At 37.1% G+C, this 22,328-nt stretch overlaps 1 protein-coding gene across 1 annotated transcript; it reads right to left on the bottom strand.

Annotated features, from left to right (window-relative positions):
- Positions 1-2,575: 2,575 nt before the first annotated feature.
- Positions 2,576-21,705, bottom strand: LOC139132819 (DBH-like monooxygenase protein 1). Its single transcript, XM_070699079.1, has 12 exons — positions 20,762-21,705; positions 18,780-18,926; positions 17,968-18,171; positions 17,737-17,823; positions 17,092-17,271; positions 16,425-16,530; positions 15,493-15,659; positions 14,781-14,963; positions 9,371-9,430; positions 7,543-7,682; positions 6,035-6,197; positions 2,576-4,503 (listed from the first exon to the last, which is right to left on the bottom strand). Exons 1-12 carry the CDS (start codon positions 21,128-21,130, stop codon positions 4,354-4,356), a joined length of 1,956 nt encoding a protein of 651 aa, XP_070555180.1. The 5' UTR covers positions 21,131-21,705; the 3' UTR covers positions 2,576-4,353.
- Between the last annotated feature and the right edge of the window lie 623 nt (positions 21,706-22,328).

Genomic DNA, 22,328 nt, shown 5'->3' with positions numbered 1-22,328 from the left:
GACGCGGCCAAAAGGGCAATTTGCTCTCAAGTGGAACCTATCTCCAAATTTACACCGTCCGTTATAGCACATTAGTATTCGAAGCGATGCGGTGATTCAGAAGCCAAGGCGAATGCAAGGTTCATTTTCGTTCCTGACAACCATGGAGTAATCGTTGGCAAGATTATCGACCATAAATTACTATTTTAATTTGAAGTGACGGGAATAATTTTGCTGCGTACTTTTTATAATCAAGATAAAAGTAGAATGTTTAAGAATTCGACTTCAGCAAGAGGGTGATTGACCTTGGCAAGCACATTATTTGTGTTCATGTAATAAACATTGCCAGTTGTTTTATCAAGGCCCCGCAGTGAACAGTTGTGTGACGATTTTGTCAGGTTACCGTGATCTAACCGAGATAGTGATCGAAATCTAACTTGCAGAGGTTAATTTTCTGATGGTATGCGACATTACTGTTATGACAACGAAATCGCAAGCCAGACAAGTTATAAAACATGCTTAATTTCAAATCACTGGCATTTGTCACTTTAATTTTATGCGTCCATGGTTAAAGAAGCATTCCAGACTACTTACAAAGGCGAACAAGTGCAATATATCCACATAAGGACGAATTGTGATTCACATTGCTCGTAATCGTAGACTCAATAGTCGCTTTAAGGAGAATGAATAAAACCATGCAGACTGCATTGAATCCGGCACGTTTTCGGCTAGTCACTTTTCAACAGCTCTGCTGATGCAGTTTGGCAGATCTTCCTTGATTATATTTTTCTTAAAGTTTCGGACATTTGATACATATTGCACGAAGATAGATTGCAGTGGGTGCAGGCATTGCAGATTACTGTACCTTCATTCACACTGACCTTTCAACTTAGCCCTTTGAGCGTCAAAGTCAGACCGTTTCAGACCGTTGCCCAAATTTTAAGAAAAAAACTGTAGACAATGAAATGTGATGTCCATTTGGTCCAAGATTATCAAAAAAATACAGAAAGATTAACAAAAATTGGTAAAATGTTGCACTAAAATTTTGGCGTTGAAAAATTGCAGTACTCAAAGGGTTAAGTACATTCTTTTGATCTCCTACATTCTTTTGATCTCCAGTAAGTGTAACTCCTCTTTCAACTTTTGTTGTTTGTTGTACGTAATTTTTTCTCTTTTGATAAGATTTTGACCTGACTGACCAGTCTCCGGTTTTACTAATGAAACTACCTCTCCAAAGGCTATAAACCTAGCGGCGGTTTTTCTTCATGGTCGACGGTCAGAGTTTGCATAAGAATGATCATAAGAGTTTTCTCCCTCTTGAGGGACGACAGGAAATAATTACTTAAGAGCTGACACTATGTCAGTATCAACTATGTTGTGACTGCAGGGGAACTTGATAAATATCATGTGTCATTTATGAACTTGTGTATTGAATTTTCTTGAGACAAAAGAGCATCGTATGACTTCATCATTTGATAGTTTAATGTATTTCATATCTTTGTTGTGCTAATAACAAGATAAGCTCAGCGTCGGCATACTATTGCGTATTATTATACATCTACCATCGAGAACAATAGAATTTAGCGTGCGCTAAAAAAGCCGTACGGAACTCGCGCCCGTTCCGTAACAGGTACGGTTTCAAGGCGCCCCATTCCCTGCGGCTGTATCTGCGCGTTCACTGTAGAACGGTTTCAAGGGACCCCTTGGACGAGTGCCAGAACAAGTCTCGCGCGCTCTGTACGTACGTATGTGTGTGTATGTGTGTAGTGCACACACTCCAAAACTTGCAGAAGCGCGTCCGAGGTAGCGTTCCACACTGGCGCGATAAAATCGGAAGAAATATTGTTGACATTGCACGAAAACGGTCACTACTCCGACATTTTGATGCCCCGATCAGGAATGTAAGATGTATAATAATAAGGTTATTACGAAAATACCGCAAAGGATGCACGAGGACATTGGCGCAGCGTATCCCGACGCGAAGCGGAGGACGATGCGCGGCGCCAATGTCCGAGTATAGTATTCTTAACCTCACGCTGACTGGTCTGTCGTAAAAAACCCTATATTATCAGCTTCACGAGCATGAATGTCGTGAGAAAAATTGAAGTAACGAAAGTGAAATATTACACACATTTCGATTCTTATCGTCTCAGAAAATTCCTAATAATTTTTATCAGGAAAGTATTAAATGGGCGTAATTCAACGGATACCAAGGGATTAAGGTGTCGTTGCACTTAACCAGAGTTTTTTTTTTCAAATTAAAAGAAACATTTCTCATCAACGATGACAAGGAACGCCCTCATACTACACATTTTCAAAAAGCAGAGTCTGAAGTTTAGTATGGTATAGCAGTAGTTAACTTGATGGAAGAAGAGAGGTATATGCTCGGGGTGGAAAACCTCAATTTTGGTATTAATGATAAAAATTAATTTAAGTAAAAAAATTGATATCATTTTCCGAAATCTAATATTTCACTCGAAACTGAAGTATATGTAGAAAAAAACCGACTTTTTTATTTTGCATTATCTTAAAATTGCAGGGGTTGAAAGACTGACACTCAAAAAGTGATAAAATCATGATATGCAAGATTAAGATGCCTCTTATTCAAAATGTAAAAATTTATTGCCAAACAAAAGAGCAGTTTTGTTATATTACATTTAAAGAACACAATGTGAAATCTCATAGGCAAATTGTTTTGAAATCTTGAATAAGAGAAGCCAGGAAATCGGGTGATTAGCATAACTTTCCACTTCATTCTAACCAAACTTACGACTGCTTGACAAGCTAAAAGATGAACCTGACCAATATTTTAATCATAGGTTTACAAATTACTTAAAATTGAAAGGATCTTTGCAGAAAAGTAATTTTGAGAAAAGTACGCTATGTAAGTGCAGCACCACCTTACAAATACTGACAAAACGATATCTCATCATCATTTACAGAAACAAAAAACGTTCTGTATGAAATATTCTTTATTAAAATGCGCTATTCATTATGAAAATGTTTTCGGTATAAAACAACGGAGAAAACAGTTATACAACAGAACACTCTTGTAAAAACAAAATTTCTGCTATCGTTCAATCTCGATCCTTTTCTTTTCTTAAAGTTTGTACAATTCTTTCACCCAAGAGTGTAAATTACTACGGTTCACTGCATGCAGTGCGTACCTTTGCATAGTTATCGGTTTCATTTTTCTGGACAATCCTACAGCAACACAACATGAAAAAGGATGTTAAATCGACGCAGACGTTTGATTTATAATATCGTGAATTACTTTTGCTTGTTTCTTCGGATTCCATTTTCAAGGCAGCTGCATATTTTAATAATGTTCAACAAAACGATTTGTCGGAATAAATAGTTTCGTTAAACACCAAATGATTGCATAAAGGAATGCCATTTGACATATTCAGAATCTTTGAAGAGACAAACATCAATCAGCAACTTACCATGTCATCGTAAAGTTAAGTTTGAAACGAAACAATGTAGATATAAATGCACTATCTTCTCATGTAAAAGATGGTTGCGTTGTCAATTCATCTTGTTTGATTCGTTGAATTTGTCCGTATTCCGACATTCTAGGTTTCATTTACCATCTACAGAAATATTTAGGGGTGATCAATAGATCTTGAGAGAAATAAACACGATTTGAACTAATTTGGAATAATTACATTACTAACTTGTTTTTATTAGTAATTGCGAATTGCAACATTCAGCTATACGGCACCTAACACTTTTGAAAAAAATGCAAAATATGAAAATCCAATTATTCCAAATTAGTTCCAATCGTGTTAATAGTGAAAAAAGTTGCAGATAAAAGTTTTTTTTGCTAAAACTGTATGAATATTATTGTTACCCGAAATAAAAACGTTTAAAAAAAGAATGAATACCTACAAAAACTTTCAATGTCAATTTTCTGAAGAAAAGAAATTGCGTCTTGGCGTCCTAGCCTTCCAGTCAAACATCTAACAGCTCACCCTTTAAACCTATAGTTGCGCCTAAACTTTCGAGGCTTCATCTTCTGGCATCAAATGTCGAGTGTTTGTAATTAATAGAAATGCATTTCGTGTTTGGAAAATGAGCGTAAATGCGGGTAAGATATGAAGTGATACGTTTTTTGAAATTGGCAATCCTTAATCGCTTGTTCTCGTCCTAGAGCTTCTTGACATTGACTTTTACATGATCTTAGTCCGTTGCACTCATTTGAAAAAAAATCGTGTCATTTTAATCAATTTTTCCCGAGATAAAGCTGGTAAAAAACTAGCCTTAAACTATCAGAGATTATCTTATACGTTAAACTGAAGCATTTTTACTCTCAATAACATCAAAATATTTTGACGTCTTGAATGGGGTTTTCGTGATCAGTGCGTTAACAGTTCATAACCATTGTTTGATCACGTGCAGTGTGAACGTTGTCATTGTTAATATTTTCCAGAGACTTGCGGCGAAGATTGCTCCTGATCCACAGACGTCAACATTTTCCAAAGGATACCTGACTTCCGGTACGAATGAAAAGTCTCCATACGTCTGCAAAAGTATGCAGGAAGTGACAAACAAAATATTAAACGGCATATTTATTTCATCTTCGTAATGAATTTGATGAGATAATATCATCGTTTTTAGAAAAAGCACATGAATTTCAATGTATTTTCAAATGTAGCATAACCACAACTCGGAGAGTACAGTAAGCTATAAATAGAAACACATAACGGGTATCAAACACTGTACATGTATATAGTCTAGAACTTAGACGGAGGAGTGTATATCTCAGTAAAACTGAAATTTGGCGGCACGTATTTGCACATACTGTACAGTAAATATCCCTCGTGACCCCTTTATCCATCTATGCCTTTCCTTTACAATATAGACAAAGAATTACAGTCTGCCATAGGCTGTGTCTGCTTCATCCACAGACAAACAGAAAACACAGACTAGCAACGCGGCATGGCTTTTGTTCCATGGTCGTCTCGGAAGACTATGGCCTTTTCATAATTAAAATGAGCTTCACAGGGGTTAGATTGTTTTGGAGACCTTTGTTCGTGGTTGATAATTGCACGAGATTATGCAAAAAGTACGAAGAGATGGCATCGTGCTGCCAGTTGCGTAGCAACCATACTTCCTTTTTGAGCTTTCAGGGTAGAAACACTGCTTCACGCCAATCAAAACATAACACGCCCGCAGTTTCACAAACACATCCTTCAATGACAAACTTTTTATAAACGATATGACTGACCGTAAACCATTGAGTAAAATCAGGCAGTATCGATAACAGACTTTCAAATTTGGTTGAAACACACTCATTATATATTCATAAAAATTTTAGAGGAATTTTTAAAATGGTAAGACTCACTTTCCCGAAGCTCAAAACGTTCCCGTTTTCGCTAGCAGGCCGATTCCGCTCAGCAACACACGACAACAACAACACAAACTTTGCCAAACATACTTTCGCTTAAAAACTGGCGAAAATCCGGAGACCACCGAAGACTGCATGGTCGGTACTCTTCCGAAAAGCGAGGCGAGAGCTGCCTGAGGGACTGTGCTGAGGCGAGGCGAACACGGAAGACTTACGTAACCGCTTGACGCCTTGAACAATACCCATTGCAAGTCTGTGTTTCTATTTGTCTGTGCTTCATCTAAGATGGTTACACACAATGCGCATCGGGGACAGATATTCGGACTCTCAAACTTTTACAATTCTTTGTGATCTAACAATTGTGGGGGTTCATTTTGAAACTCTTGATGTAAGAAAACTTTTCACAGTCTTAGTTTTTCGAAAATTGAAAATTCGATTTTCCCCCATAAATTAACACAGGGATGGCGGCCATTTTGAATTTCAAATGTCGGTGACAATTTGATACTTTGTTTCTCTAGTATAAAAATTTGCACGGTGACCCCCGATTTTCATTCTTGATTTTGAAAGAGAATGTTTGAAATATTCCTTGAGGAAGGTTTAAGCAAAAGTTTGAGTCTTTCACTTTGATTCTCCATACGTCTGCAAAAGTGTGCAGTATGATTAGTATGATTAAATCATTTCTTCAAGGCAGTATTTATAACTTACTGCAGGAGGCCCTCCATATCGAACGCAGACATTTGTGTATGCCGTGTTGTAGGTCGCTTCTAGCTCGTCACGCAGTTCTTGAGTCCATCTCAATCCATTAAGTATTTGCAAGTGTGTTTTCCCAGCGTAGTACTCGGGCAGGAGCACAATATACGGCCATTCACTGCTCGGACAAAACGAAAATGCTATTACTGCTTTGTGTCAACATTGAGTTGAATAATGTCAGTGCTTGTTATCACTATGTTTACTCACACACAAAGCTTACTACGTCGGGTCGTTTCTTATTGCTATATGCTATAACTGTGTAGAGGCGAACCATTCGACATTTGGGTAAGATCGGAAAATTGGAAGATTAACTGAGTAAATTTGTTTCTCTCTATGGATAACTTTTTTAATCTTCGCCAATTCTGGAAACTATTTCTTTCCACATTGCCTGTCCGAAGAATAGTATTTGAGCGCTCTTGCATTGTTAGAAATGGCAAGAATCATGACAGACGAATGAATGCTGTCAAAGCTATCAATTTGAAAGTATTAGTCAATAAATTTGGAAGTCACACTACTTCAAAACAGGCCTCAACTTCTGTTTACGTTGTACTTGGCCCCAGAAACTGAGCAATACGCGACACACTGTCACGCGCGCTGTAAAAAATTTGCAAATTGTCTAAACATTGGTGTCGTTTAAGCTATACAGTCACCTGTAATCTAAATATGCCCATATATGGTCAAAGGGGTGTTCCTTGGTATGCAAATACCAATGTGAGGGCGCTGATTTTTAAAAGCGGCCGCCCGCTTAAAATCTGTCATCGGTTAGATTTTCTCTTTCCATGGTAACTGTGGCAAAATTGGAACAGGTGACAGTATACCTTTAATACATGCCTCATATATCAACGACGCGCGCCAAATAGCATTGGTAGCTTCTTGATGACGTAGCCGTCCTCATGATAATAATTTGACTGAAAGCAACCGAGAACTCTTTTCAACTTGACAACTTCCACGATTTAAAAATTTTCAAATTACATGTTTTAAATTCGAAATACAAGTTTTACAAAATTATGAATACCATTGATTGATTGTTATGCACCGTTCGAACACGTTTCCAACGTTTCTATAGATTTTCGTCTATTATTGAAATAAAGACTGTAATTTACAAATAAACCCAACATTTGGAATGAAAACAATGTAAAAGAGGCATGAAATAAAAACAAAGCCCTAATAAGGGACTGTGGCAGGAGACCATTTGCCCTCAGCTCCTTACGTCGGTCAAATGGTCATGCACCTTCCGTCTGGCACATAGTCCCTTGTTTGGGCTGTATATTATATGCCTATGAATTTTCTCATCGCAGTAAGGGTATATACTGAAGAGAAAGAGGTTGTACCTCTCAAAAATATCCGGAAAACATCCCAACCCGTTCTTTATATATCTTCGCTCAAGATACAATTATCACTATTATACTAACCAAATATATCCATATACGATGTTTTCGTTAGGCGAAATATACCATACTTACGAGCTATCAACTTTGGTGACCTTGGCAAGAGCATAGATAGCAAAACGCCACTCTGGTACACTTTTACAGGTCATAAGAGGCGTCCGAGGATAGTAAAATAAATAGTTTGTGCATTTCTCGGAGTGTGAGTCATATCCGCCCTGAAAAAGTAGTAGTAGTAGTAGTTATAAGAATAATAATTATAATTAAATTAAGCATTATATAATATATCTAATCTGAATAAAATATAGATTCGACTTTCACGAAAATGTCAGTACAGTTTGGATCAGAAATGATATGTCAAATTGATGGTCCATGTTTCCATGACTACAGTTTTCGGTTTAAAGTATCAATTCAAACGGCAACAATGTTAATTTGAGAGCTAAAAGTATCAGTTTTTCTCCAAAGCTATTCAAACTAGCTAGGATTGCTTTTGAAAGTTCGTAAAAAGGAGTGGTTGTTGATAAAAGTACGACATTGAGGTCACGTTTTCATGGTAACCATTTCGGGATTCAAAATATCAATTTACCCAAATAACATCGAAAGTTGCTTTGATTGCAGTCCTAAATTCCTCATATTGCCTTTACAGAATTTCTTAATACAGTACCTCACTTTACTGTATCTTTAATAGTCGCGCCAGCGGCTTACTGACTACGCATGCGCTTATTCATAATATACTATGCGAGTAACCGGAAGTGTACCCTTCTTTCTCATGATGGGCGCCGCCATGTTTTTTTTTTGAGTACTCGTAAATAAACAAATACGAAACAAATTACCATGATATAACATGCCTTTTATAAAATATACCTCTTTTATTAGCCAGTAAATGTTATTATACACCTTGTCGCTGATACAAAGTATCGTTGATATAGATAAACGGAGAAAACTGTCGTGCATATGAACGGGGGCATACGCAAAGAATGCTGGGATTGAATTATAGAAGAGCGCCCCCTGTGTCAATAATTAGATTCAAAAATTGCAAGTTTTTAGGTATAGTTTTCAGCTTGCAAGTGGAAGGTGGGTAGTGCGGTTACCATTGCAATGATAATTATTGCATAATACGTCCCTTGTTTAACGCAATAGGCTGTTATCATTGTAAAAATTGCCAATTTTTGTCCAAAATTTTTACACGCTACAGAAAATCTATACCTGCCCTGCTGCAGGGTTTGACGTCGTGTAAGTACGTGAACTGCTTTCATCAGAGGGAAACTGGGCATAGTTGTCATATAAACGTTTATGAAGTAACAATTACAGTTTATCATGAATCAATACAAATAACATTGCCAATCTTAACCCCTGGCGCGACACCAAGGGCTGAGCCCTATATAATATTATAAAAGTAAGTTACTTGTTACATACACTCCTATACACAATCAAGTGTGAAAATGTACAATATCTTATATCTTGATATTTTATGGTTTGTTTGCTTATTTTCCTGAGTTTCTCCTCAGTCATCGGAACTGCACCTGTGCGAGTTTCTCGTTTACAAACGATGTATTTTGTGCACGATACTTAGATGGACCTCATCATCATAGCTGCAACTTTTACATTATACTATGTAGATTATGACAGACTTAAGTTTATGTTTTAACTTTGATCAGTCACTATCGTACCTTGGATACAGTGTTTACATTGGTCGTATGGGGCCCATACGACTGTATCCCTTTAAGATCGATTCACATCTTAGATTCGTGATACATACACGTAAAATAATTTGCTGCAATTCTGAGTAGCAATTACACTGATTGGACCGACATATATGTACGCAAAGACGTACACATGCACACATACGAAAAAACTTACAGGCATAATTCTTATGATGCCATCATCCTTAAGACCCCTTACTTACGTATGTAATTCTTGACTTCTTGGCAGTATTGTATGTGCACTCTGTTACCAAGTCATCACCCTGTAGACATACAAGAAAATAATATCTTGCGTAATTCATATCATATCAGGGTTCGACATCAAGGCCCGTCCAATACTAGACTCTCTCACAGCTTGCTTCACCTCAGACCATAATACCGCCCTCAGAAGTTGAGCTGAGCAAAGCTCAGTTCAGCGAGCCGGCGAAGCCGGCGAGGCTACGCTACAGCACGGCTAGCTCAGTGAGCGTCGCTTGTTAGAAAGACCGTTGAGGGCGCATAACGGCGTAGCGAACGAAGGGGCTGTGAGAGAGTCTAGTCCAAGCTTTCACGGAGATGAGGCGAGGTTATCAACAAAAGCTATGAATTCATTGTGCCCTTAATAATTTATTAGTAAAATCTTTATTTCCGTATATCGCGATACAGCCATCTCGTTATAATGCTGTTCCTTCTCCTTAAATTAGCATGTACGATCGGTAAAATTATAAGTAATGTCATTTCTCTAAATTGTCGATTTTTGGATTCTCCTTTGTAAGTATTATCAAAATGTGTGATAAAATATAGGGGTCACCGTGCTCGTTTTTGAGATACATGACCATGAATTCTGCCATTTATGAGAGAAAATGCCGAGTCAGCATTTTTTCACCAATGCATTTCCTATGGACGAAATAATTCAATGCTGTTTATCTTAAAAGTTAGCGCGGTGACCATATCATGTTATTAAATCACTATTATTTATATCTCTAGACTGAGCTTTGTGCAAATTTTCATGAAAATGACAATAGTAGAAATTGATTTTCCAGCAAATTTCAATGTAATCCTATGGGAAGTGACAAATTCACGCGCGCGTACCGCTCGTACATCCTTAAATTAGCATGAATTACATCTAGTGTAATGAATTATCAATGTAAATCATCCATCACAATGCCGCTGGACATAACATAGTTGGACTTCAATTTCAACTTATTTTTTAATATAATTTTCATGATCATTTATGAGAAAACCACGAACAAACATCTCGTAGGTTTCCTTTGTCAACCTTTTTATGCGAACATTTTTTTTTGGTAGGATAACAGTTCTATCACAAAGAGCAGGGAATACAATAGGAAACGAGAAGACACTGTTTGCATATGGTCGAGGGTATTGATTATAGATTGATTATGGGAACCAATCTTTCTATAAAGGTCAGGTAGGTGGTGTTTATGGCAGTGACTGTCTGTTTCTCTCTATCTCTGTCGACGGTTCCCTTCATCTGCTAATTTGATTGACTTGAAGTAGGGTACACAAAATGTGCTTCTATATATGAACGATAATACCTGATTGCGGTGAGCGCAAAGTTACGGTTATCGAAATTTCCGACGACTATGGTAACACAATGATTGACTATACCTGGCATTTGTATACAGCAAGTGTCACTGACGCCTTTTGTATCTGCGTTATAAGTTTAAAATGTGGCTCAAATGTGGACGACAAAATATTGGAGATGCAAAAAAATCGAAGACACAACCATAAACAAACGACCTAGCCACTGTTATAGCTGCGTTCTTATTTTTGCTTGTGTACTCAAAAATACTGATACCTAAAATTCAAAATAGCCGCCATCCCTCAATAATCCATATGTAGTTCATCTGTTTTATTAAAAAAATATTTATTATCTTATTCAAACTGTCAATAATGTGACTTGTTTCGATGCGATCGCAGAGATGTCACGTCCAAAGTTGACATGAGTGATCAAGTCTGAAAGCGAGATATGAGGATTCGGCGTGCTCGAAGGTGTGTCAGCTATTGGACCTCAAGCTGCCGAGAGCATGAGTGACGTTAACATCAGACAACGCTGAGTGCTGATGACCGCTGTGGACACACCATTTTGCAAGCACGGTAACTCGCCAAGTAACTTAAGTGATTATGGATATACAGAACCAAAGGACAGACTGTTGTTGAGCTCTGTTGACATGTTGAAAAAACTCTGAGAGAGATGTACGGCGCGCTAATTGTTTCAAAGTAAGGATCAAGAAAAAAATCGTTGGGGTTAAAAAAAACGAGGGGGGGGGGGCATCAAAGGTAAAAAAAATCGCTATGGGTAAATAAAAACGGAGAGCGTACTGTGGTAGATAGAGAAAAAAATCGCCGGGGTTGATAAAAAGGAGGGTTACATCCAGAAAAAATATGGGGTATTGAAAAAAAGGAAGGATGGGGGAGTGGGGGTAACAGCCAGAACATTGTGATTCAAAAATACTGTGGTGGGAGGCCATATAACGCCAAGAACACACAGCATCGTACGCAGGGATATACTGACACACTCAATTCGGAGAACTTCAAATGGCCGTAACTTTATCAAATTGAGTCCGCTTTTCATGCGACTTGCATCGATCAAATCGTACTTACACCAGCTTTCAATATGTGAAACATCGGAACCTGTGCGAGCATCCCTATCACTATGGCATCGCATACAAGTGATGTAAGTGATTAATATGGCCGCCTGACTTAAAGTTCGCAGGGAAATAAGACACGAAACATCTGGATACAAACGATTAATAACCCTTCACTTTCTTAATACACGAACTAGTCTCATTGAATTATGAGGAATTTAGCTGTTGGACGTTGGATGTAAACAGTGACCCAGAATGCATTGAAAGGTAACATTTGCAGGCGAAGCTACGTCATTTGGTATGTCTACTGAATTGATAACAAATGAAGCGCTAATGCTGGAATGATACTTGAAACCTCAAGTATGATTCGAGCTGTTTGATCGTTCGATAGTAATGTGTGTCAATCGCATACTGTATGTGATCGGCATCAACAGTATTAAATTGTTGTACTGCAAGATACTGGATTTTTCAGGACAATTACTGCAGTTATTGTAATTGAACATAGGTAAACCACAGTTGTTGATTCCATTCTGAATCACGTGATACACGGTTACTGTTTGATAACGTATTGTTTCATTGTATTGACAATATTTCTTTGTGCACTGAGTTGCAGTCATTGAATGATTACTATTGTCAATATGGTTTGTTAATTTTGACAACAATTGTAACTGTTTTGATTAAAGTTTGGTAAATATTATGCGGACATTGTAAATTTCAAACTTCACAATTTGATTGAGTGGTATCGGGTTAAGATTCAGACTGTACCGAATTAAGGCGTTGGGTTACATACGACTGTACAATCATGTACAACGATCATGTACACAAGTGTAACACCAACAGTATTGAAGATGAAACACACTTTTTGTTAGTCTGTCAGAAATACAAAGTCCAAAGAAATAACTTTTTTTTTCAGTAAAATCAATTTCCCAAACCATACAACTGAAAATCCGCTTATTTATCTACTGACCAAACAAGAGTTATCTTTAAATGAGCAACTTGCAGATTATATTTTTACTTTATAGAAACAAATAAATACCTATATATAGTTATATTTATTATTAGCTACTATTATTATACTGCATTACCCTTATCAATTCATCTATATCTACCGCCAACCAAGATTTCATTGAAATAGCCTGCATGAGATCCAAACTTTATATGACCGAATATGTCTAGCCATGCATCGTGAAAGTTGTGCGCGAAACTTGTTGTTATGATATCGACCGTAACATGTTTTGAATGTCTAATCTTGTCTGGCTGCAAGCAGAGTTGAGGTCGCGAACAGCTGAACAGCATTTCAGTATATTTACGTAGTCAAATAACACAAACTTCTTTTCATAGCAAACAAAAATCATGAAAAAAAACTAAAAAAACTTAGAGCGACTTTGTCCTTTGAAGAATGATAACAGAAGGTTATCAGCAGGAATTTACAAAGAAGAGAGTTACGTAACAAATATTTGATTTTTACATAATGAGGGAATAATAATTACTAAACCATTTGAACAAACTAATATTAAATCATCTTTATGGGTCTAACTAGAGAATTTCTAAGCCGTCAGTCTGCGACTTCAGAGTAAAGAATTAATTATTCCAGAGAAAATGAGGATACTGAAATTTAAACAAATACACATCAACATTTTACACGATTTCTATAAGCCTGAATTAGACCCTAAAAAGAGACCTATGTATGATACATCTATACCGATATTTTCCAATTTACATATTGTAAATATCATTTGCATATTTTTGGCACTAGCGCGGAAACAACTTATATTTCCGTCCGCTAACTCAAATGTTGGCGTGCCTTAGTTTTCAAAATATTCCAGCGGAATGACATACGTACGTTCATACGGTAAAAGAAAGCAGAACCTATTAACAATTTCAGAAGAATTTCATAATTCTTTTCACATTGACGGGTCCAGTATGTATACATCAGCTCCTTTGACAACGTTAAACAAATGTGAAATCGATGCAAGTTGTCCATATTGTCAAACTATCTAGATGTAACTTGATCTAAACTTTATCGAGGAATTGTAGACAGAAGTTTCGTCTCGTAAAAAAGCACAGTGGTTTTACAGGGTCAGCAGGATTAAAGGATTTGTTTGTGATTCAATGGCATTTGGTTTCACATAGTTTAACCCTTTTAGCGCCAAAGTCATTTTTGTTGCCCTTATAAAATTAAACCCCAGTCAATTTTTTCAGATTTTTGCCAAAATTTTGATAAAAAACTGTGGCTTATGAAATATTGTGTTCATTTGGTCCAAAATTATCAGATAAATTACAGAAAAACTCATAAAAATTGGTAAAATGTTGCACTAAAATTTTGGTGGGGAAAAATACAGAACTCAAAGTGTCAAGTAAAATACCGAAGAAATCAAATCACAAACTTTTACTGACATGTCTCCGAGGCTCAGGAAACCTTGAAATTAAACTATTTCATCACATAAAATATAACAAAAAATGTTAGAGGAAAATACCTTGAAGATAATTAAAATCCAATGTAATAGTCATTCCCTAATTGATTTTAATTGCGACAAAAATGAATTTCTGGGTTTAACAACAACCAAAACAAAGCTAGAAAACCTAAAATAAATGAAAACAAAATCGACAAAAAAACTTTGTTTTCTCAGTAAATCTAAAATTTAGTACGTGCAAGTTGGAGACCAGAAAACAAAATCGGGATTCAGACATTAGAGGTATCTGTTATCAAGGCGCATTCTCTCCATTGGTGAATTGTCATTTGTGCTCAGATTATAGATAAATTGCAAAGATGTCTGAGGTAAGCAATGGGAGGATATGATTGGCTGTACACCGATCCGTTCATCACGACCTCAGTAGCATTGTATGGCATCTAGATTTGGATCTACCGTCTTCCTGGCAAAGCTCTCACTCTAGAACTTGGTATACATACTTTATATCTGCCATTCATCTCTCAACTCAGAAAGTCTTCACATCAAACTCTGTCCAATTTGACGATAACTTTGTGTGTTTTAATGTTTCTAAGGCGATCCAATCACTTACTTACCGGCTCAACCCAAATAGTTGACTTCAGGTGTTTGATATCCTTCAAATAAATGTTATAATCCACGTTTTGAGAGATTATTTTAAGCTCTCTCCCATTTCGCAGGTGACGAGTGCGTATAGCTGTTGTAAGTGACTGACCATCGAGTAATGATGCAAAGATTCCAATGCTCTGGTTGTAGAGACCCTGCAAAACATTTCCGTGATAGGTTTGAGACAAGACAAAAATAAAATGTATAGGATGTATCGATCTGGCCAGTCCCCTCCCTCCCTCCCCTCTCCCTCTCTCTCTCTCTCTCTCTCTCTCTCTCTCTCTCTCTCTCTCTCTCTCTCTCTCTCTCTCTCTCTCTCTCTCTCTCTCTCACATACATACATACATACATACATACATACATACATACATACATACATACATACATACATACATACATACATACATACATACATACATACATACATACATACATACATACATACATACATACATACATACATACATACATACAATCATACATACAATCATACATACTGCATGCTGCTCTGATGAGCGTATTTAAGCAGAGTAGGACTGGTGTGGAACATTTGGCCATGTCAATTCTGGCAGACACCATGACACTCGTGCAATTAGTATATGTTCATTTGCTATCGGAAAACTGAGAAACGAAATAACGTAGACGATATATCCTAGTTAAGTGCATGTCTGAAGAAATACTCACGTAATTAGTGCATTCTTTTGAGCAGTAACCTTTAATGACGAATTGGTTTGCGCGGGGTGGTATCACCAGTGACTGGTCAGTTCCTGCCCCAATACTCATAATGCCCGCGTCGTACTGCCGTAAATTTGACGTGTAGTAGATTCGTATGCCAGATGAATCAATCAATGCTGGCATGAAAGAACAAACAAATAAAATCGAATGGGCTGTCATACGTACAGCAGACATTAACCGATGGAACAGTATGCTGCAAAACCAAAGCAAATTATTCAAATAGGATTCAACATTCAGATCGCTAAGTTATCAGTTTTAATCATTGAAGACAAGAATACAAAGTGCAATGTCATAGTTAGTAAATTATGCAAATCGCGCTATTTGGTATTGTTACAATATTTTCGCGAATTTCCCTAAAATCCAGGATTGCCATTTTCAAGATTTCAACAACTATACAAATTATGTAAATATGTTCAAATCAGCGGTAGTTGGGCAAGTTTCATCATCCGCATTGACCAAATTCTATTTTACAAAGAGTACTTGTCACAGATATTTGAGATGTGTTTTATTCACATACATACATTGTAGATACCAAGAAAGGGAAACACACGACGGACCCTCTGTTGGATAAATACACAATAGTTCGACATGAGCTCCCGTGTTTACACACAACAGCTAAAACCGTCGATTTTATGCATTTGAAAGAGGAATTCCATTTTAAAATGATTTGATTTAAATTTTATTTAACTTAGTTTAATCGTGACAAGAACATATTTACAAAAGTCAATACTTTGCATTTCTTTTAAGAATAGACGAAAATGATGACTTTTTCTCTGAAACAAATATAGCTAAATATTATCAAACGTTACCTTTACGTCATACACAGCATGGTTATCATTCATTCGCTCAACGCGTATTGGAAGCCCAAGTACGATACTTACATGAATTTAAGCCATGATGGAAGGCCGTCTCCATGACAACAAACTTTGGGTCTCCACTTACGATGTCATCCAAAGAAAACCCTACTTCAACTGGAAAACGGAATGCCTGTCAGAAAGAGGTTGTGAAAGCAACACGTACTCTTAACATTCTCTTCTTGAAGGTATACTGTCCACTGTTCCAATTTTGCCACAGTTGCCATGGAAAGAGAAAATCTAACCAATGAGAGATTTTAAGCGGTTGGCCGCTTTTTAAAAACAGCGCCCTCACATGGGCATTTTGAATACCAAGGAACGCCCCGCCCCTTTGACCATCTATGGACATATTTAGATTACAAGTGACTGTATACCTTTAAAAATACTTTGTTTTTTATTAACTGGAAAGTTCTCAAGGTCTGTTAAAAGAAGATAAAAGGGTTTGATGAATAATTCTTCAGAGGATATTGATATTGCTATTCAGTACGGGGAAATAACGCGTCCTGCCTCGAACGTTCAGAATTATGCAATGAAACCTTCACGCAAAATACAATATTCTTTCAGCAGACGGCTTGGTTTAACAGAGATTGAAACCAAGTGAATAAACAAAGAATAGTGTAAAAAACGGATAAAGCCGGTAACATTTCTTAGAATCCCTTCTTTGGGAATGTGAATAGCTCTTTTTATAACCTACACTTCCTCCTCGGGTCCATGATATGAACACTGAGTAGCATGACGACAGATTAGCCGGAACATCACCATAGCAGTCGTAACCATAGCCATTCCAGGCATCATCGATATCATAGGAGAGGCATTGCTTCACTTTGATGTACGTAAGTTCTGATTCGCTTTCGGCTCCAATGATCGGCTCATACTACAACGGTCAAGAGATATATTCACCAGTTTCAACATTTAAAGGGGAAATATAGTAAAACAGGTGTTGCATCGTTGAAAACAATGTCGTCTTCATCAAAGTTTCAAGGTAGCAAGGCAGAAGGTCAGGAGAAAGGTAGCGTAGAGTGCCATTCAGTACAGTGCACGGCAGTTGGGATGATTGTTTACTGAGTTGCCATTTCCTGCACTGTTTAAATCCTACGTTTAGAACGAAACGTTGTGTCAAAATTACCAACAGAATAAACAGAAAATATACTAGGTCAGTAGACGTGTGCAAATTTATTCATCTGATATATATATATATATATATATATATATATATATATATATATATATATATATATATATATATATATAGACATAAGCCTTTGTATGTCCTACTTATGTACGTGTACCAGTGTTATAATCGAAAAATGAAAACGTGAGTCTGTATATTTTTCCTTACCTTCACCATGTGATGTTTTCCACCGAGTGATGGCAGTTTGATTACTTCGCACCTATATGTATCTTCTGCATGCCAGTGCATGCTTATCTGCAACAAAATGGAGAAGCAGTTGTTACCTTACCATGAGTTCTTGATAATGACGTTACTTGAGAGGGATAGCCTGCACAGTCCTTCATGTCAAGGTGAGACAGAATTAAAAACTGTTAGTATTTCAAGGCAAGGTATACATACATTTGGATTTCGAAGCTCCATAATCTTTATGCCAGGGTCGTCGATAGACACGTCAGGAATCAAGCTGGCGTAATCCAACAAGTAAATATTTCGCTTTCCTCGCCGTTCTGTGCCATGATATGCTAACCCTGTCATTGTAACTAGATTGTCAGGGTCATCAGGGTCATCGGGATGATATGCCCAGATAATGGACATGACACTTTCCTGAAAGAAACTCAACATGAATTAATCAAAAGAGGTCAACGTTTGACAATCCGCGGTTGCCGCTGATATCAGACTACGTGAGTACAGTAAGGTATATTTTATTAATAAAACTTTGGTAACATTCATCTCTATCACCATTATCATCGTTATTATTTCATGACAATGATGATGATGATGATGATGATGATGATGATGATGATGATGATGACTTTATTACATTATGATGATCATCGTCATGTGATGTTATAAATTAATTATTCTTGACATATTTTCAAAGCTAACATTCTGCCATGTTAGAGCTTAATTCTGCACCGTACATGTACGCTATGAAATCTATGTAACAAATGAAATAAGATATCGAATATTGATTGACCCGAATTTATGTGATATACACCATTTCGATACGCGTAAAATGAAACACTCACGAAGGTTTGATGCCAAAAAAAATTGAAGAGACGCTAGAGAAACCAATTCAAACTGGGAAATATCAGTGTGCAAGAAAGACCATCATTCTGGTTTACGTGATGAAAGAGGATTTAGAATGCATTCCTGTTACAAATAAAGTGGACGGATAGGTCATGCAATCTACATGGAGGGATAACGCTTACTTGGATATCCAGGTCTCTATGATCGCAAGTTCGAAAATTCCTTGAAAATGTCAGTATTGTTTGTGACTGAGTTTCCTTGGCCGCAAGTAGCGTGTAGTCTTGGCTTTCGTCAATGCTTGGCTCGCCGTGAGAAGTTGCAAAACGATCCTTGTGGAAAAAAATTGAATAATATATATATATATATATATATATATATATATATATATATATATATATATATATATATATATATATATATATATATATATATATATATACATATATATGTGAGTGAATTATAACAAGCTCCAATTAATTACAAGGAAAAGCGAAGTTATGTCAGTATTGTCTCACATATCGGCTTGAAAATTATCGTTTCCTACTTTAATACATGTATGAGTTGGAGAGATTCTCTGTTTTCTGAAAAGATATAGCATTAGGAGGTATTCATGGTATCCGTGATAAGAAATATTGCTTTGACAAAAATTTGTGTTTGTGACATGCAACGCTACACAGTTAGGCTTGGGTTTAATTTTACCCTATTATTGATGTTTTTCTATAATATCCTTGATATATTTAATCATAAGATCTTTCAGTCTCAATTAACCGAAATACACAGCCCTACATTCCTTAACAGTTACAAACACTAAGTTTGCTTTTATTTGTAGGGAAGGTTCATATAAATCATGGGGATGAAAGTATTGATTCCTGTTGCAAAGGGAGCCAAGACGAAGTCGAAAAAATAAGTTTGATGTAGACTGACATCGGAATATGCCTGCATGCAATTTAATGTCAACATCTACGGTAGGACTGTCATCGACTTTGTTTAATAAAACGTCGATTCTCTTTCTGTCAACTTAAGTGACTCAAAATTTGTTGTAAAATTAATAAAATCCATGTAAATCACAGGCAGAAATTTCAGTTTTGAAAATGGTTAATATCAATTAATATCACGAGCGGAAATTTTCTTTTGGAAAACATACAAAAAGAAATTCGTTCGTTTCATATTGGATTGAAAGTTCCATTTCAGCAAGAGAATGCGTCACATATTCAAAAGCTCAAAGCTGATGAGATCGCGCAGAAAGTCACGTAGCTGTTCTTGTACATGCTTCCTTCACCAACGCGTAGCCATGTAGCTAGTGAATCGCACGAACCCTAGTATAAATGAATTACACTAAAAGATCTGAAAGATTTCGACTTTGAAGATTTATATATTTTGCTGGATGTATAATACGGTCCAGAAAACATTACGAAGAATTTCAAATTCCAGATGTGATAGCCGGAACATTTAGTCGAGGTTTGCTAATGTTTCATTAACAGCTTGATGCAGGTGAAAGTTTATTGACCCACTGATTACCGAGATAATTTCCATGTTCATGTTCAAGTGACAAAACTGATCACAGTACCTTTACTTGAAATTCATTTTGCCGTTAAAACGTATATTTGTTGAAAAACATGGCGGTAACATAATTCTAAAAATAAGACACCCAGTCTAAATTAGTTGTAGACAAGCGGGGGGATTGTAAAATTTCGAGAGTCCAAAAATAATTTCCCTTCTTTCACCTCGAAGAAGTCAATTTCAAGTAAGGTGTTCATGATCATTGTTTTTCATAATGACCAGTCAAATTATACGTTTGAAGTTACAGCCAAGGCATGGTACAGAGACGCATGCGTCATAAAAGGCAAACGTTCCATTTCCGTCTGGTATGCGCATGCACAATGGCGAAGCGTAACCACTATCGGGCAATTCTTTTTATTTTGGCTGTACAGTATTGTCGTCAATGTTTCGGACAAAGAATGAAAGTATCGCATGTGAAAACCTTCTGTGTTTGTAGAAGTCACCTTACTCGAACATACTGACCTTAAAATATATCAACATCGATGACCCGTTCAGTTATTGCGCACTTTCTATTTTTAGTAGTTTTATAACTGGTTCAGAAATAGTCATGGCATCGCCAATATGGTTTCCAGTTATTGATTACATTGACTATAATATTACTTACACTCAGGTAACCTACTCCATCCTTGACCCAGCCGATGACAATGTCCGCGTTGGTCATTCCTCCAGTGGTAGAAAATCCAAGCCCGACGTAGCCATGAGTTTTTGCTCGAATCTCAAATGTAATTTCTGTATCCGTAAACGCCCAGAATAACCGATAGTTCCCGTCTTCATCCATAGCCACAAAGTTTGTGTACACGGTGTACGGCGAGTCCGTCGTCGTGTGGATAGTGGTGGCGTTAAAGGTTTCATTTAACAATGAATCTGTCGTAGTCAGTGGTTCATCGGCCATCACGGAGACGACGACTATCACGATACTTATGAGAATCGTTCTGCCGACGAGGCGAAAACTCTGAAACGAGTCATGTGCCATGACAGTCGCATACAGTCTAACGCCCTACCTGTACACTGATGACGTTTGATGTGAGAATAGAAAATTTTCATCTGTGACGTTATCATATATAATAAGTCACACAATGCACAGCGTGTCGAGACTCGCATTCGTTGTAGCATTTGGACTAATGAGGGAAAGTAGTCGCGTATCAATACCCTAGTTATGTAATGTAGAATGATGAATATCGTTTCAAAATGGGACTAACAAAAACTCAGTCATGTGAATGGAATAAAGCTATGCGTGTCCTGTGAAAAAGTGTGTTCAGAAATAGCGGTCTATGATTATCTTTCTCACTTACGGTCTTCTGTCACACGGTGATATTGCGTAGTTTTCTCCTCTTAAAATTGATTGAAATATTTCCGTGACTCTCTCACTGAGTATCGTTTGTTTTGACATCCTATTTGTGTGCCATATGGGCTTTGTTTTCGCTTTCTTACCTCCAGAGTGTTTTGTGCCAGTCCCTTCATTTGTCTGCTACGGTCACAAACTTTCTGCGACTAATACGCTTCAGCTTAGGTTTTCTGTTGCCTCTGTATTTAACCGCGTGGCCACATGACAAGAACAGTCTGTATGTCTGTCTGTCTGTCTATCTGTCTGTCGTCTGTCTGTCTGTCTGTCCTGTCAACATAGGCAAATTGGCAATTATTGCAACCTAAAATCATTTAACTGTATAGCATATATATGCAAATAGATATGGGCGTGAAGTATTAATGCTCTTTGATACGAGGAATGATATGGAGGCTGACCTTTCAACGAGAATCAAGTCCAGTAGTGATATTGAACAAGGCGAATACGGTCGATCAAATATAGTCGAAATTCGCGAGTTCAAGGATTCATTTACGATGTAATGAAGGCGTGAAGCACTTGTTCTCTAAACAGACAAATACTTGCGAGCGCGTGCTATATGACGTAGATGAACAATAACAGAACGTACATGTAAGAGCTGTCAAACATATGTTAGACCTCAGACATGTCCCTCTGACCTCGAGCATGCCGCGGGGCTAAACATGCAGTACAGTAAGATAGGGGCCTAAAGTCAAGTGTGACAATGCCTACCCATTAATGGGATGCTTTAAAAAGTTATATAGACATTTTGAAGTCATACAAGTTATATTGCTGCTATCTAATTATTCAAGCTGGATACTGAAATACAAGATAAGGGTTAGGGAAACAATTA

Source organism: Ptychodera flava, chromosome 5 (genome assembly GCF_041260155.1).
Source record: "Ptychodera flava strain L36383 chromosome 5, AS_Pfla_20210202, whole genome shotgun sequence".
Classification (NCBI taxonomy): Eukaryota; Metazoa; Hemichordata; class Enteropneusta; family Ptychoderidae; genus Ptychodera; species Ptychodera flava.
Note: the sequence above shows the minus strand (reverse complement) of the source record. Positions and strands in the feature narration are given on the sequence as shown.

Bases quoted from the DNA above. Each gene is read 5' to 3' on its own strand.
- LOC139132819 (XM_070699079.1), bottom strand. From the start codon at position 21,130: ATGGCACATGACTCGTTTCAGAGTTTTCGCCTCGTCGGCAGAACGATT. The intron at 17,824-17,967 runs GTATGTATACCT...ATTTTGTTGCAG, and splicing joins TGGAGCTTCGAAATCCAAAT to ATAAGCATGCACTGGCATGC. The intron at 9,431-14,780 runs GTAAGTAAGTGA...GTATGTCTACAG, and splicing joins CAACTATTTGGGTTGAGCCG to GGTGATGACTTGGTAACAGA.